The 16,852-nt window shown below is 41.5% G+C and overlaps 1 protein-coding gene and 1 pseudogene across 2 annotated transcripts; both read right to left on the reverse strand.

Annotated features, from left to right (window-relative positions):
- Positions 1-3,730: 3,730 nt before the first annotated feature.
- LOC115755075 (multiple organellar RNA editing factor 8, chloroplastic/mitochondrial) lies at positions 3,731-9,480 on the reverse strand. Of its 2 annotated transcripts, none has more exons than XM_030694350.2 (5): positions 9,011-9,480; positions 5,714-5,811; positions 5,568-5,633; positions 4,666-4,923; positions 3,731-4,563 (listed from the first exon to the last, which is right to left on the reverse strand). In XM_030694350.2, exons 1-5 carry the CDS (start codon positions 9,412-9,414, stop codon positions 4,040-4,042), a joined length of 1,350 nt encoding a protein of 449 aa, XP_030550210.2. In that variant the 5' UTR covers positions 9,415-9,480; the 3' UTR covers positions 3,731-4,039. The 2 variants fall into 2 exon arrangements, with proteins under 2 accessions (XP_030550210.2, XP_048130119.1); XM_048274162.1 differs by having other exon boundaries at positions 3,731-4,512; positions 4,615-4,923; positions 9,011-9,479.
- A 959-nt stretch (positions 9,481-10,439) lies between these two features.
- Positions 10,440-14,460, reverse strand: LOC115755076 (annotated as a pseudogene).
- Positions 14,461-16,852: the final 2,392 nt, after the last annotated feature.

Genomic DNA, 16,852 nt, shown 5'->3' on the forward strand with positions numbered 1-16,852 from the left:
CGGAGCAGATGAGAAGGAAGACTTGACCAAGGGAAACTTACGAACCGTTCAAAAGCTTCAATGGTCAAGGTTGCAGCAATTTCTTTGTGTTTTATGTCGGGGTCGCTGATCTGGAAGGCATAGAAAGTCATCGCGCTGGCCAATCCCGGGGATCGGGTTATTGTCAATTGAAGTTTCTCGGTTATTGCCATGTAGTCGATTGACATCATCTTCCCTGTTTTTTTTCAAAGGCCTAATTCTGTCCCTCTACTGATGAATACATCCACTTCCCTTCCATTTGGCGGAATGCTCAATTTTAGATTGGTTTACGGATTTTGCGCAAAGAAGTAGTAGTATAAATGAAACTGGGATAGAGATGACAATTTCACTCCGGATTTGATTGTACTTGGATCTGAGGATCATTTTTATTTTATGCGATGACAATCGTACCGTGGTCTCGACATTCCCCACGATTCAGAAGAGATCGTGAGAAAAGTGTTAAAAAGCGCGTGACCAGCCACCATTGCTGAAGAGCGAAGGTGGGTCAAACCAACCTCAAAGCTCCCTTTCCCACAGACACTTTCATCTCTCTCTCTAGCTTTCTCTCTCTATCGTTCCGTGTGAAGTCTGAGAGGAAGAGAGAGAAAGCGAATGGGGATAGAGAGAGAGAGAGAGAGAGAGATTTTTCGCCCCTCATCGAGAAATTAGGAAGAAAGGGCCAAAAAAAAAAAAAAAAAGAAGGAAGAAAATCAAGGTGAAAATGGTATTGTGGAAAAAAAAGGCCCCGAATTGTCCTCCTATTCTCAAGAATGCCACTCGCTGCCTCTTTTCCACTCACATGTACATACATATGTATGTATGTATTTTTAAGGGTTTTTTTTTTTTAAACAAAAAATTGCGCAAATGGGACGCGCAATTTACGTGAACTAATGAATTTTTTTCTCCTTAAAACATGCCATGTTAAATCATTTCGTTTTGTCTTATTTCCTCGTGTGTACGCAAATTATTTTGTCCATGTACGTCGAATGAGATGCCTTTCACAATGTGGTAGACGCTCACACCAGACGTCTTCGCCTGCAAGGGAAAATTTTATTTGCTTTAGAATGTATCAAAATACCTCGGCACACGAGAGATCTTGTAATGCAATTACTGTAATGGTGATCGGGACGGGACGGGACATCAACAATCTTTAGCAATCTAAAATTCGATAAATGACGAATATTTGAATTGCGGATTTACGTGGACATGCGTGCTTATTTATGACCAAAAAAAAAAGAGGAGGGGGGGAATCAATATTCGAACCTACTATTCTAGTCCTAAATCTTTTGTATTTGTGTCAATTGAGTCCATTCAAAAAATTTTGGCATGAAATCACGAACATAAATGTCAACTGTCCCACGTGGAACGATCGTCCGCTGACATGAACATTTTAAAATAATTTTTATAATTTTTTTCTTTTGTCCTTTCTTTTTGTTGTCTCTCTTCTATTTGCAAGTGGTCGGCCAGCTGCAAGCCATGGCTCGGACCGACTAGCCTCGTCTGGGCGAGGGTGAGCGCCGACGAGGCTAACCCTCGGCTAGGCTAGGGCGGCCTCGCGGGGTGAGGACAAGGCTCGATGAGGCTGTCATTGCTTGGCTGAAGCCGTCCTTGCCTAGTCGAGGCCATGAGGAGGCTTTGTCGTCGCGCCTCCAGCCATCGTCAAACACTAGCCCCTCGCCCACTTGAGCTGTCGTTGTGTCTCTCCATCTCTGTCTTTCACCATTCCAATACATCTCTATTTTGCAATCCACTCCATGAGGGTCGTCGGGTGACACCGGTCAAGGCGACCCTAGCCTGGGCAATAGTCAGCGTAGCCTCGCCATGGCGAAGGGAGGCCAGCCCTCTTGGTGTGCGGCTTGCGGCCGGCCTCCCGCAAATAGAAGAGGGAAAGGAAAAGAAAGGAAAAAAAGATATAAGAAGTAATTAAAAAAATCAAAAAAAGATATACCAGCTTCCACGTCAGAGATTTTCGATCAAAATTGACCTGATGTACTCGGTGCGCACAAATGCAAAAAATTTAAGACTAAATTATTATTAATAAAAGATTTAGCACTGAATTGGCACCAATACAATAGGTTTATGAATTTTTTGATATTTTTTCCAGATATGGCCTTGGAATTTGTTTGCAGAATTTATAGTTTCTTAAAAGCAACAGAGAATCACTTTCAAGGTTCACTCGTCGTCGATTGTTTGGATGTTTGGACATAGGCACAACTACAAAGAATAAGCACGAAAACTTGTCACTGCTCATGTGAATGGTGGTTATCTCTATCAGCCTCCCAACTTTGAGAGAGAGGGATAGAAACATCCGTTGTTGTCCTCGTCGTTGTTATGGTATGAATTTGAACAAATACGGGGTCTTTCGCCAATTATCTCAAGCTCCCAGTAAAGAAAAATAATTACCCTATAACAGTTAGATTTCGTGGGGTTCGCGCGACGATGCTAAAAGATCAAAGATTGCAATTGAGTAATCATATTATGGATCGAGTTTAGGCAAGTGTTTGCTCCCATTACATGTAAGAAAACATATTATAGACTAAGAAGACACTGCGGACGCATTACCTAACATACGGCACGCATAAACAACCCCACAACAACAGAAGCCTTACATATATGTAAGCTTTCACCTTATTGTCTAAAGACAGAAGCAGCTTAGCCCTTTGTGTTAACTTCCAAGTTGGAAAAGCACATGAGCAAGCAAGACTTGCTCCCCAGCACCAGAGCACCCTTCTCCTTCTCAACAACGTGAGAGAAAGCACTCACCACCGGCAAACCGTCGATGGGTGATCTCTCCCGCTTCTCTTCTTGTTCGTCCTCATTGACCGCTGAACCCAACTCCACGTTGGAGAAGCAGAGCCAGAGGCAGCTCCGGTGCTTCCTCCTCATCCTCTTCCGGATCGACTTCTTGGCATCTTCCGCATCGGCGAGCTCGTAGCCCTTTTGGCCAATACCCATTGGCTATGTGCTCGCTGGTGTGTGCAACGTCCAAGAGACGAGACCAACGCTTATTTACCAACTATGTACAGCAGATGAGAAGGAAGAGTAGACCGAGGGAAACGTATCAATTCACTCAAAAACTTCTCATGGGTTCGTAGAAGTCAAAATCTTAATGGTTAAGGTTGCAGTTACCTTCTGTTTTTTATGTCGGGTCACTCGTCCGGCAGGCATAGAAAGTCATCACGCTGGCCAATCACGATGATCGGTTCATTGTCAATTGAGTTTCTCAGTCATTGCCATGTGGTCAAAAGACAATTAAACCGGAAATATTAACAACTAACCAACATATGCATCTACATATAAATATGCATATTTGTGAATGGACATTTCTCGTAACTTTCCACATAGTAAAAAGCACTCTTATATAGCTTAAAGTCAGGTAAATAAAAGAGACCACTAACTAAAATTTGGCCATGCAATGGATGGCGTGCTTTGGCTCTCTTATCCTTCCATGTGAGAATAAATATCATTCTCTCCTGCAGAAATGAGTCAATGTGTACACGCCATCTTCCCTGGTCTGCTCGAAGGCTTAGTTCTGTCCCTCTACTTATCAAAACGTTCACTAGCCTTGCATGCGCTCACAAGTCTCGCCTCGAAAACCATATCATTCAGAGCCACAGAGAGGAAAATTCATAGCTTAACGAGAACACAACAGTATAGAAGGCAGCTTCTCCCACAAAACGAATACAGCCATCGAAAGTGATGCCACTGAGAATCCGAGCAAAGAGAAGTTCAATTGCATGAGATGAAAAGTCCAGACATACTATTCAACTGCAAAAGTGCAATGGAGACACCACATGACCACAGTCATCTCCTAGTCTCTCGACGCAGCGTCGTTGATTACACAGCACTGCAATCTAAAACCTTACCAATACTAGGCTCATGCACCAATCCAGACAGAATAAATGTAATTGGAAGTTTAAGAGCACGAAATAAAGCATGCATCAGGCAGGTTCATCCGTTTTAGCTATACAACAAAATCCCATGGTCGGCGAACTGAGTTCTCTCGGCCAACATTCTATACCTAATAAGCATTTCCACCCGGTACAGTTGACGGGTCCCTGCTAGCAGTGTAGTTCTGGCTCTGATAGTTTGGCATAGTCCCGGCATCCCTTTGAGGCGTGGTATTGGACCATCCTTGATTCTGTGAATAACCTTCCATCTTTGGAGCAGCCCCCATGTCTTGCGGCGGCATTCCACCCGTATTGCCATGAGGCATCCCTCCCATATTGCTCTGTGATGGCATCTCGCCCATGTTATGTCGCGGTGGCCCACCAATGTTGTTTTGGGGTGGCATTCCGCCCATGTTTTGGTGCTGCATCCCACCCATGTTGTTTTGGGGCGGCATCCCACCCATGTTCGGGGGCATCCCACCGAAGTTGTTTGGGGGCATTCCATCCTGGTTACGTGGAGGCATCCCGCCGTAGTTGCTTGGGGGCATTCCACCTTGGTTGTGCGGAGGCATTCCGCCAAAGTTGCTTGGTGGGGGCATTCCACCTTGGTTGTGAGGAGACACCCCGCCGAAGTTGCCTGGTGGGGGCATTCCACCTTGGTTGTGTGGAGGCATTCCGCCAAAGTTGCTCGGTGGGGGCATTCCACCTTGGTTGTGAGGAGGCACCCCGCCGAAGTTGCCTGGTGGGGGCATTCCACCGCCCATATTTGGTGGGGGCATGTTGCCTTGAGGCGGAGGGTTTTGCATCCCCTGGTTCTGCAAAGGTGGCATGTCCCTTGCTTGGAAATCTCTATTCTGCATATTTTCTCTCCTCCTATCAAAGTTTCTCGATCTGTCAAAATTACGGGGTCGATCATTACGCCTATTCCTCTCATTAGCCCGAGCATTATTTCTCACCCATTCTTCATGATACTTGGGGTCATAAGGAACTGCCTGCCCGTTAATAAAAGGTTCGCCTGACAAATAGGGAGAAAAAACATTATAAAATGGACACGAGGTATCGCATGAAAAAGAGAGGCAAGAATTTCACAATGCGATATACCAAATTCGCTTGATCGATTTGAGACTGTTTACGCTCTATAACGAACAAGTCCGAAAAAGCAAAAGAGATTAAAGCTAGGTCTTGATTGGAGCTGCAGTAACCAAAGTACTAACATGGAAGGAATACCTGTCGCAAGACTGATTAGGCCTCAAACTGCTACATAAACTCATGAGTTCACACATGCAGTAACCATGAAGCCAAAACATAAGACATTTTTGTCCATTCCTGAGCCAAATTTGGCTACATTTGCTGTTGGAACGAATATTTCTCTTTCAAAACATTTCTATTGGAAGCAAACTTATCTGCTAAACAGTTCATGATTAACAATTCATCTCTTAATCACTATAATAAATTACTGCCTAATGTCACAAATCAGGTGTATAATCTACAGGAACTCAAGCAAATGCGGCCAAGAACAAAAACTGAAGCAGCGCAATTGCCTCATGATGAGGTCAACATAGCAGTGAAATCAACTCTAGCAGCGATTTTTATAAATGAGAGGATATAAGCTTCAGGATGCAAAATTCATTATGGAATAAGAAGATCAAGCTTCCATACCCCCATAATCCTTATTCCTGACATCCAGGTATGAATCAGGAAGAACCCATCGAACTCTAGGTAGATCTGTGTAATAGAACAGAACTCATTAGCACCAAATTCCAAGAAAAAAAAAAAAGCAAAACAAACCAATTAAGAAGATTTACCCTTGAGTTTGTAAGAAAGCTCTTCAGATACAAGGGCTCCAAATGCAAAGTAGTGCCTTGTTGAAACTGAGTAGATCTTCATTCTGGCTTCTTCTACACTGTAATAGCAAGTGTAACAAATGGTAGTCAGACAAAATAAAAGAAACAGCAATAAATCAAGATGATCAATGACTACACGCAAAAGGACTCTCACTTCAAGAGCCATTCGCACAAAAAATTAACAGGCAATAGAAACTTTTGCTTCACTACCCACCCAATACCTATCATAAACATCCCCATAGTTACTATCATAGTAATTATGATATTTCCAGGAAGACCAATTTCAACAAGAAGTTTTCACTTCACATGAAAGGGAAATATACCACATCTGGCAATGAAAGACAAAAGTAACAAATCCAATCATTCCTTCTTGTCAAAATCAATTCCAAATCACAACACAGCATCAGCAACAAAGAATCATCTTTGAGCTCAAACACCTGATAGAGAAAGCATAATAATAATCACTGCAAAACAAAGACTAATAATCTGACTGAATATTTAGTTAAACCAGCTTTGTTTTGAGCTAAGTGAGTAAAAACTTATCAATGGAAAGCTTTGTGTCATCGTATTATAAACCTTGTTTGTGAGAGACGGAAGCAAAGAACTAAAGAATTCATTCAAGGTAATTCTAACATATCATGAAGAAGCTGAAAAATGATTGATAGGCTAAACAGAGTACAAGCAGAGAAGGTGTTCTAAATAATATGAAGTTGATAAACCAAGCACCAGTCTCAACCTACCCAGTAGAAGCTGAAAAATGACGGATAAACAATGGCAAAACAGAGTACAAGCAAAGAAGGTGTTCTAAATGATATGAAGATGATAAACCAAGCACCAGTCAAAAACTAACCTGCTCATTTCATCATTCCCTCCACCCAAGTTAAGCACCATGCATTGACCAAAAAGAAAATTAGAAGGTCCCTAACATTGTGCACGCATATTACTTGGATCATTGGATCATTTTTGGCCCTAAAACACCTAAAAATTTCTCCCCATGATACCCATCCAACTTTCACAAATCAACCATTGTATCTAGCGAAAAATCAGCCAAATACCATCTATCCTACAAACATTTCTTCCTTGTCTTCCAAAATGATCAACACAACTTCGATGAGCTCCCTCCAGTGATAAGAATCTTTTGACATTCAAGTGGGATATTGTACATCTTTTTCTCAAACAAAATAAGTTCATCCAAAGTGACATCAAAGACACAAAAGCATTTTAAAGGCCACGATGCATAAAATGTCCAAGCACTTTCTATCACCTTCGTCATTCTCCTTCAATTAGGAGATGATCTTTGCATAACAAATACTCAGGTCAGACAATGGTATTGGAGCATGCATCCTAAAGCTTATTTAACCACAGTGCATCAGCCCAAAAGAAAATTAGAAGCTCCCTAACATTATGCATGCATATTACTTGGATAATTTTTGGTAAAAAAACACCTAAAAATATCTCCCCACAATAGCCATCCAACTTCCACAGATCAACCAATACATCTAGCGAAAAATCACCCAAATACCATCTTAAGACCACGATGCATAAAATGTCCAAGCATCTTCTATCACCTTTATCACTCTACTTCAATTAGGAGATGATCATTCCATAACAAATGCTCAGGTCAGATGATGGTATTAGAGTGTGCCTCCTAAAGCTTATTTTACTCTCCCCGGCTTCCTAAAGATCAATTTAGCACCTTTGGAATATCATGTGAAGAAGCAAATGCCAATTAGTCAAGCTCAAGAGATAGAGAGCACAACTTCAGCTTAATCCCTGGGTGCATTAAAGACTCAACAATGAGGGCAACAAGCTTGTACCCAGAGAATGTTAAAACTTGCAGCAACAGTGCACAAGACTAAATCAATACGACAGGCTAAACTAGCAACCTGAAGCATCATACGTTACATAAAAATGACATCATGAAACAATTGAGGAACAGATTTTGGCTTCTAGGCGAAATTGTAGTCCGGAACCACACTGTAGACAAGTTTGACATCCCAAACACAATCGACAACTCGCTTTAGGACAAGCAGGGGAGAAAGAAAGGACAGGATTGCCCAAACCGGAATCAGAGACTAGAGAATATAGCCTTCAGCCACAATTACAGGCAACTACAAGCAACACAGAAACAAGTTTCTTTGAAACAAAAACCATGCATAGCAAACTAGCAGCATAACATCACAGACTCGCAGAATGACTTCCAAAAGCAACAACATTTTGTAAAGAAGTGTTGACTAATAAATGCATCATGGTTCCCAACCAAAAGAGAGGCACTACTCAAGTAATTACAGGCAACTACACGCAACTCAGAAACAAGTTTCTTTGAAACAAAAACCATGCATAGCAGACTAGCAGCATAACATCACAGACTTGCAAAATGACTTCCAAAAGCAACAACATTTTGTAAAAAAGTGTTGAACAATAAATGTATCACAGCTTCCTAACCAAAAGAAAGGCACTAATCAAGTAATCATCATGATGCCTGAAAAAGGCTCGCAGAAGCAAATGTCTGCCGCAGCAGCTGCCCATTGTAATTTGTATAGCTGCCATTATCCAAGGGTCAACAAAATCAGCAGGACCAAAGTGAAGAGGTTAAGCAAGGTTTTCAGGGATATAAAAAGTCGAGTACAGAACAAAAAACTTAATAGTTTTTATTCCAAATACTGTGTTCTAGAAAACACTATCTGAACCCTTCCAAAACCCAAAACTCCGAAAACTGAATTGTATATATGCAAAAGCAGGGAAGAGACAAGGCCAGAAAAGCAAACGAGAAAAAACCAGCCATCCCCTACACATAGAAAGCCAGGATTCTCTAATATAGGAGGCAAGTCCAGAAAAGCAAACGAGAAAAAACCAGCCATCCCCTACCCATAAAAATCCAGAATTCTCTAATATAGTTAAGTCAAAGAGGACAAAAAGAACTGTTGTGATTCTTTCTTACCCCTTCAAACTTGAATCATCGCATGAAAAGACATCATCAAATTAAGCAACCCGAAGAACATCCATGCAACCATCACCAATAAAAAGCAATTACAAAATCGCTAAACATCAACACTTCTGCTAGTAAACAACCCAAAAAGTGCCCGGATATTAAACAAGCTTCCAAAATATCAACTCTAATCTGAAGATTCTTTAGCTAACGGTAGTCAGATCCACATTAAACGAGAGAAACATTGGTTACATTCAGTCCATCACCAGAATGATTATAGCATCTCCGCCAACAAACAAACAACTAAGGCCCCAAGCTCAAACACTGACCTTCCAACAACCTGTGCAAGCGTCTTAATGTAACTATCGATGATCTCATCCCTAGTAGGATCACCCTCCGGCTTCTCCATCACGACGAGCCAGTGCTCAAAGTCGCAACCGTCCAGAAGTATCGTCTCCTTCGGGGGGCGGTTCGACCAGTTGGGGTTCGGATCGTTGAGCGACGAATGGGTCGACCTCGTCGCGAAGGAGCGGGCGGACGAAGCCACGGCGACGCGGTGGCGGAACTCGGCGGAGGCCGCGGAGAGAGGGCGGAGGATGGCGGAGAGGGAGAGAGGGGAGCGAGGAGCGGAGGCGGGCGCGGAGGAGAAGGAGAGGGAGCGAGAGAGGAGGTAGGCGAGGGCTTGCTTAGGCTTGGAGAGGAGGAGGGAGCGGGTGAAGAGCTGAGTCGCCATGGTTAGGGTTTTGGGATGCACTCTAAAACCCCGAGTGGAAGACGAGCGAGAGAAATGATAACCCTTCGAGGATTTTATGTCGGGGAATCCGTGAAATGCCCCCGAATTTGTCATCTGTTTACGTAAATGCCCCTGGGCTATCAGCGAAATTACCATCTTAAAATCCCAAAACGAACAATTGGGCCGGTAAAATTTGGCCCATTATTCTAGCCACGACGTGAAAGACAATTTCTTTTTCTTTTTCTTTTTTAACTCAAACAAATGGATCTACACAAACATTGTACCGCATTTTTTCAAAAATATTTATCAGATACGAACACAAGAAAGGTTTTTTCAGTAGAACATATATATTTTTTTTTTTTTTGGTTGAAACAGTAGAACAGAATTGACAAGACCGGAGAAGTGACATTACGTGTCACGACATAAATTTACTAAGGAAAACCTAAATTCGATAGAACACGAGGCCAATTAGCTCAAAATTGCCGTTGAGAACCTTCATATACGTGATGGATGAAAAAAGAGGAAACAAAGGGAGCAATTTTTCCCGAATGGAGATATGGGTAGCCTATTCGCTTAATGTTAAACAACAAGCCAAAGTGGTTAGTCAAGATAAATTCTGATTTGTCATTCTTAAGTGTCGCGGTCTAGAGATTTCCACGTTCGAAGGACCGTGAACCATATAACAAGAACTGATTTTCTCTTGAATTATTTAGAATATTTGTGGAGTTAGATGATACTGTAAAATGTACCCTATTTTAGAGAGTTATCGGCAGATAGGGAGGTGTGATTGGTAGATGGGGAAGTGCAATATTCACCATCAGATCGAGGAGAGATTTACAATTGTAATCGACGGGAGTTTTTGTAATTCAAGTTCAAAGTTTCTCTCTGCAATCCTTGTGAGCGTGGGTGAGCGTGTGAGTAATGCTAACTCTTGGGAAGATATTTCGAACGCTGCACGGGTAAGGAAATGCTAGATCAATTAGCCCGTGACATAAGCATGTTTGCTCTAGTAGTATGCTCATTTATTCTTGACAGTGGGAAAAATCTTGGATGGTACTCTTCATTCGACTCGGCTGAGATATTCATATTTTGATATACAAACAAAAAATCAAATGAAATCTAACTGATTTAAAGGATTTCCAGTGCTGGAACTTTCTCGCATCAGCAAAACAAAAATGGCGTCCCTTCGGAGTGTGCTATTCCAACTCCAGTAAATATTCTACAGGGAGTCTAACAACCGGGACGTTATCGTTTTCTCGTGACCGTTCTCAATTACTCCGGTCATATATCGAATTGAAGGTCATTGTAGCATATGAAGTGGTTATGTCTTCCGAAGAGGAAGACGAGTTATATGGCTTTGCCGTGCCTGCTGACTCTGATGTGTCACCTATGTTCGGCTTGTCCGTGGTTGTCGTATGGCCGAGGTCAACTTTAATGCCCATGAACTCGGAAAGCAACCCTGGTCTTGAAATCTTCTCCGCATTAACATCTATCTCCCCAGTTAGCATTTTCACCACAGTCGACATGGTCGGCCGTAGCTTTGGCATGTCCTGTGTGCAGAGAAGACCCACCTTCATGTATCTACAGGCCTCTTCAACATCACAGTCACCGTTCAGTCGCGCGTCCACCAACTGCACCAACTCTCCCCTCTCATGAAGTTTCCATGCCTGAAACGGTAGCCGGAAACATGTAATTGATGAGATTGTCTCAACTGCATTTTATCCTCCACGGATTATCACATGGAAGAGGAAAAAGAGAGTATACTTCATGCTACGGCAGTTGCTTAAAATGAACATGTGCTATTCGCCGGGCAATGGTGTAGCGAGAAAGGAACTATTGAATCCACTCCCTAGGCATGACATCTGATTTTGCTAACTCTGGAGGAATAATATCTCAAACTGGATCTGATGAAGCAATCAGGAAAGCTTGAATAACAGCCAAAATTTGTAGCATCCCTTTTGTTGAATATCATGCAAAAAGAAAAAACAAAAATGAAGCAACACTTACAAATTAAGTGTGCAGCAAACTCCAATTTTATTATCTGCTTCCCATTTTGAAGCTACACAATTGACACAGGCACCATCTGAGCTAATCTAAGGTTAACTTGGGAGAAATTTAATTTTGGTGAGGGTGCAGTGACTTTGCAGTTCAACAATGGACCTATGATAAGCGTATGCTTTATTGCGGCAAGCAAAGAAGCTTATGTTTTTAACCATAAAAACGAAAGGAACGTTAAGGGAAAAACACATACTTTTTCAAGAAGATAACGCTCTTCGGCTGGTAACTTTCTGTTTGTGTTGCATCTCCCACTAATAATTTCCATTACTAGAACACCAAAACTATAGACATCTGCTTTTCTGTTCAAGTGACCTCGTATGGCATACTCGGGTGCCAGATAACCTCTGCATAAACCATGTGAGAACACTTGTAAGCTCCCCATTACAGATATTTACCACAAAGGACAAAGGCAAATACTGTATAGGAAAAAATGAATATCATGAAAATTTACAAAGAATGGAAATGTTTCGGAAACTGGTCTGGACCAAACGGGCTCAACCAGGTGACCATTTCTCGTCTGGTCCAGTTGGACACGAAAATATTGGACTGAGCCAAAAACTTGTCAGATTGGATGCATATGTGGTTGTGTAACCAGTAAAGTTTCGGAAAACATTGGTCTGCCTGGATTAATTTCAATTACCAGCTCCAGAAATCTTACAGCTCAGTGAGATGCCTAAAACAATGTTATGACTGACTCGTGAGGGGTTGAAAAGCGACGACATAATACCGTTATATCCAGTTATCGTAACAGAATGGGAACAGTGCTTATGCACAAAGGAAAGGATGTAATATCAAGTGTTCTGGGCAAGTCCAAGAAGGAGGTTATAGCCAGTACAAGGAAAGGAAAACTTTCAAAGGCAGACAACTAGCTCCCCACTTTTAATAGGAAAAATCATCTCAGAACAAGCAGCAAGCAAGTTTAATTCCCTTCCCATAGGCAAACAAAAGCAAATGAAGTATAGTTTTCCATCATCACATGCAATATGCGTTCATTGCCCGCCAAGCTAGTGGAGTTCATCATCAGTTTGCAGGATAAGATCTACGTGACTATCAAGGGGAGGGGAAGATCGTGGCCTTACGCTGTTCCTGCGACACGTGTGCTAATATGAGTCATGTTTGGAGGGAAAAGCTTCGCAAGACCAAAATCAGAAATCTTGGGCTTCAGGTATCTATCAAGGAGGACGTTACTTGCTTTAATATCTCGGTGCACAATATGCGGTTGGACCTCCTCGTGAAGGTATGCAAGCCCTTTCGCAATGCCAACGCAAATTTCACGTCTTGCATGCCAATTGAATTGGATGCTACTGTGGCCTCCACCTAAATGTGTAGAATGACTGATCATTTACTGGTAGACTCAGGGTAACACTTCTAACAAATGGAAGTCAACTCACCTAAAAGTGTTTGTGCAAGGCTGTTATTCTCGAGATACCCATATACCAAAATTCTGTGCTTCCCTTCCACACAACAGCCATATAACTTGACCAGATTGTCGTGCTCTATGTCTGCGATTACTTTTATCTCATTCAAGAACTCCCGCACTCCTTGTCGTGACTCAGAGGACAATACCTTTATAGCAACTACGGTTCCGTCTTTAAGAGTTCCCTGTGTGTTTAAAGAAATTACAGCAAGGAATCAGCATCTCAGCTCTCAGTGTCGGGAATGAGCGACAGACAAATACTCCACCAAAAGATTGAATTAAAATGAACAATCACCTTGAAAACAGATCCAAAACCCCCCTCTCCAACTTTATTGTCTGGACTAAAGCCTTCAGTCGCCACACGCAACTCTTTGTATGTGTACATTCTAATGTTTTGTATGGATGAAACATCTGGACATTCATAAAAAGGGAATTCGAATTGGAGAGGTCAGACATGCTAAGTATATCCGGGAACCAAATAAGCTGAATTGTTGAGTCCATCGTTCTACATATGCCGACAAACCAGCAAATTCAGAACAAGCAGAGTTGTAAAAAACACAGAGAAAAATTGTCGAATAGATGTTCAATGGGTGAGACAAATCTCAGTATCCAAAGGGCAGAGCACCCATTGATAAAATCGCATTATTTTTCACTTGCACGGTCTAAAATATTAAAGGCTTCTACACCAACTCAATCAAAAGAGAGAGCTTTTGAGGTACTGATGTGCCCATTGTCAACTTCACGCTGCAAACAGAGAGTAAAGCACGTAGTCATTACCTTCATCAAGTTCTACAGTACTTCGATCTGGTCTTCTAGCTGGGGTAGTGCTCCTCCTTTTGAAAAATGAAGAAAAGCACTTCATAACCAGATATCTTTAGATGCAGCGAACTTCGCCCCAGGTCTATCCTCAACAGCAAGATGAAATTAGCCGCTACGAGAGAGATGGCAGAAAAATCATTTCCCAGAGAGAGATAAGCATGTTTATACATGAAGAATAATGAAGAAATGCCCACCATTACAATAACAGTCACCACTGAACTTTATCTACGTAGAGGTTTTACTTACATGATTTGTTTTCCTTCCTTCACTCGCCCAACTAGAATAGATAGAGAACTAAAGGCAAGAAATCTAATTTTGTGGGAATAATTTCAACCCGCCGTTTTTTTTTTCTTGGAGAAACTTGGTGCCCTACAAATTCTTTGTGGACTATATGGACATTTCTGGATATTGAATAGTAAATTGTACCTTAGGTGAGGACTGTAAATATTCAACCAGCATTTTTAACTCAAAATGTCAAATGCTTTGCACCTTTATCAGTGTCCTCTTTTTCGAAATAGGGAAGAAAACAAGGCGTCTCAGCAGCAAACTGGCACTTCAACATTAAATTGCATTCACAATGATCAAATGTTCAGATCCTTCCAGCAGCTTTTGCCGAAATTTAGACTTTACTTCTTTAATTTCGAATACAAAGAAAACATGGAAAAGACTAGACGACCAAGAAAGTGGCATGTATTTCGGCCCCCAAGAAGAAGCAAAACAAAAAGAAAGTTCCTTGTATGTAATCCAGCAAGACCTCGCGCAGCTCCAGGTCACCCAAACAAATGAGTATCATCTCATTCTTCGTTTCATTCACTCCATAACTTAAAGTCCATATCTTTAAAATGCTTCAAACTGGATACGTTCTTAGCTCCATAATTTCCTAGCAACCGTACAAAACACTGCGCCAGCGAACAATCCCAGAGTTGGCAGCCGAATATCCATCCTAGCTTTTCAGTTTCTAATCATCACTTGTCCCAACTCCGGATGAATCAATTGGATCACTCGACACACGGCCACAACACAAACAACTGATCTTTACACCCCCCCCACCAACCCCCGTACGCATGAGAGAACCCCAAATCGAAATGTTTTTTCCGACAAAACAAGAACGCCGCCCAATCGGAAGACCTCGACTCGCTTTGCCAAGACGGACTAGGGCAAACCAACCAACACGCCACCGAGCAAAACACCGATTTCCCCTCTCCACGCTCGCGGATTTCGTAAAACCAGACAGAGAAGCGATAAGCAGCGAAGAAACTCACCCGGTCCTGCGTGGGAAGCAAAGAAAAGAGCTCGTTTCAGAGAGAGAGAGAGAGAGAGATGGACAGGGAAATGACGAGATCTTGTTCCCAGTTAAAGAGACTCTTCTCGGCGTTGGATGGATCGCTGAAGTCGGTCCCGGTACGACTTTCTGGGAGGAGGGGGAAAAGAGAAGGAAGAAGAAGATAATGGCACAGCGACGACACTGGGCGCAATCATTCAAAGTACAAACTTCCCCATTGGAAGAGTCAACCTTTTTGACCCAAACACGGCTGCGGGGGCACGCATTTTGAACTTGACCTCGGACTTGGTCTTCCCTTTTCGGCTCTCGGACCGAAACTCAACTTTTTTTTTACCTCGTCTTGTCCGAAATCACCACACCATCTGACACCCCTTCACCGCCACAAAAGAAAAAGTTCCTTTCTCAATATTAATCGCAGCGGGCCAATAATCTCTCAAACTTAATGGAGTTAAATTAAGGGTTTGTTTGCACGAGGGAGAAAGATAAAAAAAATTTCGACTTTTCGATATTCAGAATACGAAATGCGAGTCGATTTGCGAAACGTTTTCCACGACTCGAAAACAACGAGTTTAAATCGAGAAAAGGCGATTTTCCCTTCATACAAACAAGAAATCATTTTCTCATAATCATCAAATTAATGAAGAACGGTTTATTTTCCTTATAAATTATTTTCATGTCAATTATTTTCCTTTGTTTCAATTAAAAAAGTGAGCCTTATTTATGGAGTTAAATTGTTTAGCCATGGCCAGAGGAAAACCGTCAGCAATTGGAGCGAATGACATGAAGGCTTCGTCTCCTTTTTTTTTTTTTTTAAAGACTAGTGATTTTGACAATATTTTCATGAAAAATAATCGGTTATCTCGCCTACGAAAATGAATAAGTGACTAATATTTTCATTATTTATGAAAATATTTGTATATAAATTGTTGTCGATAAAAAAAAATTATTGATTAATTATTTCAAGCGACATATATGATTATTTCATTTCAAATTATTTAATTTTTACGAAAACAAATAGAGCTGGGAGCAAATGAAATTGAGAAACCAAATGGGGTTCGTTTTCAAAACATTCTCTTTAAACCGTGCATTTGTGAAGCATGACGTTGTCGCTTTTATCTCGCGACAAAACGAACTTTCAGACGACCAAGCCGAGCCGGTCTCGTCCGGTAAAAGCCGTTGAGGCATTCTCTAATCGACACGTGCGACGGCAAAGTCAAACGGCGACGTGCGACACGCGCGAAGATGGAGAGAGGGAACCAAGGACTCAAAGGCCCCGCGTTTGACTTCAAGATGGCCACGCCGTCATTTGTCCAAAGGGTGGACTTTTGGGAACTGCTTTACCATCTCGCAATATATACACACGCACACCAACCATGTGCAATTGAAATTGACGGGAAAATTATGAAAAAAAAATCTTAAATATATTGTATTTTTATTAATTTAGTCTTAAATTTTTTAATTTTATCAATTCAGTCCTAAACTTTTTACATTTGTGTCAATTCAATACTAAACGATAGCCACGCCAGTCAAATGTATAAAGTTTAAAACTGAATTAGCTAAAAAAAATAGAGATTTAAGACCGATTAGCACAATTGCAAAAGGTTTAACATTAAATTTATAAAATTTAAAGATTTACGATTAAATTAGCCAAAATACAATACATTTATGGCTTTTTTTTTTGACAATTTTCCCATTGGTGTAAGAAAACGCAGTCATCCAATCGATTGATACATACTCAGAGACAACAAAAGCGTACCTTTTCAGCTTCTTCTTTTTTGCTACATTTCATCTTCAATTTGTTGGATAATTTTTGCATACTCGCCTCTTCAATACCACCGCGAAATTTTATCTCGAACCATCCC

The sequence above is a fragment of the Rhodamnia argentea genome, chromosome 2, assembly GCF_020921035.1.
Source record: "Rhodamnia argentea isolate NSW1041297 chromosome 2, ASM2092103v1, whole genome shotgun sequence".
Lineage (NCBI taxonomy): Eukaryota > Viridiplantae > Streptophyta > Magnoliopsida > Myrtales > Myrtaceae > Rhodamnia > Rhodamnia argentea.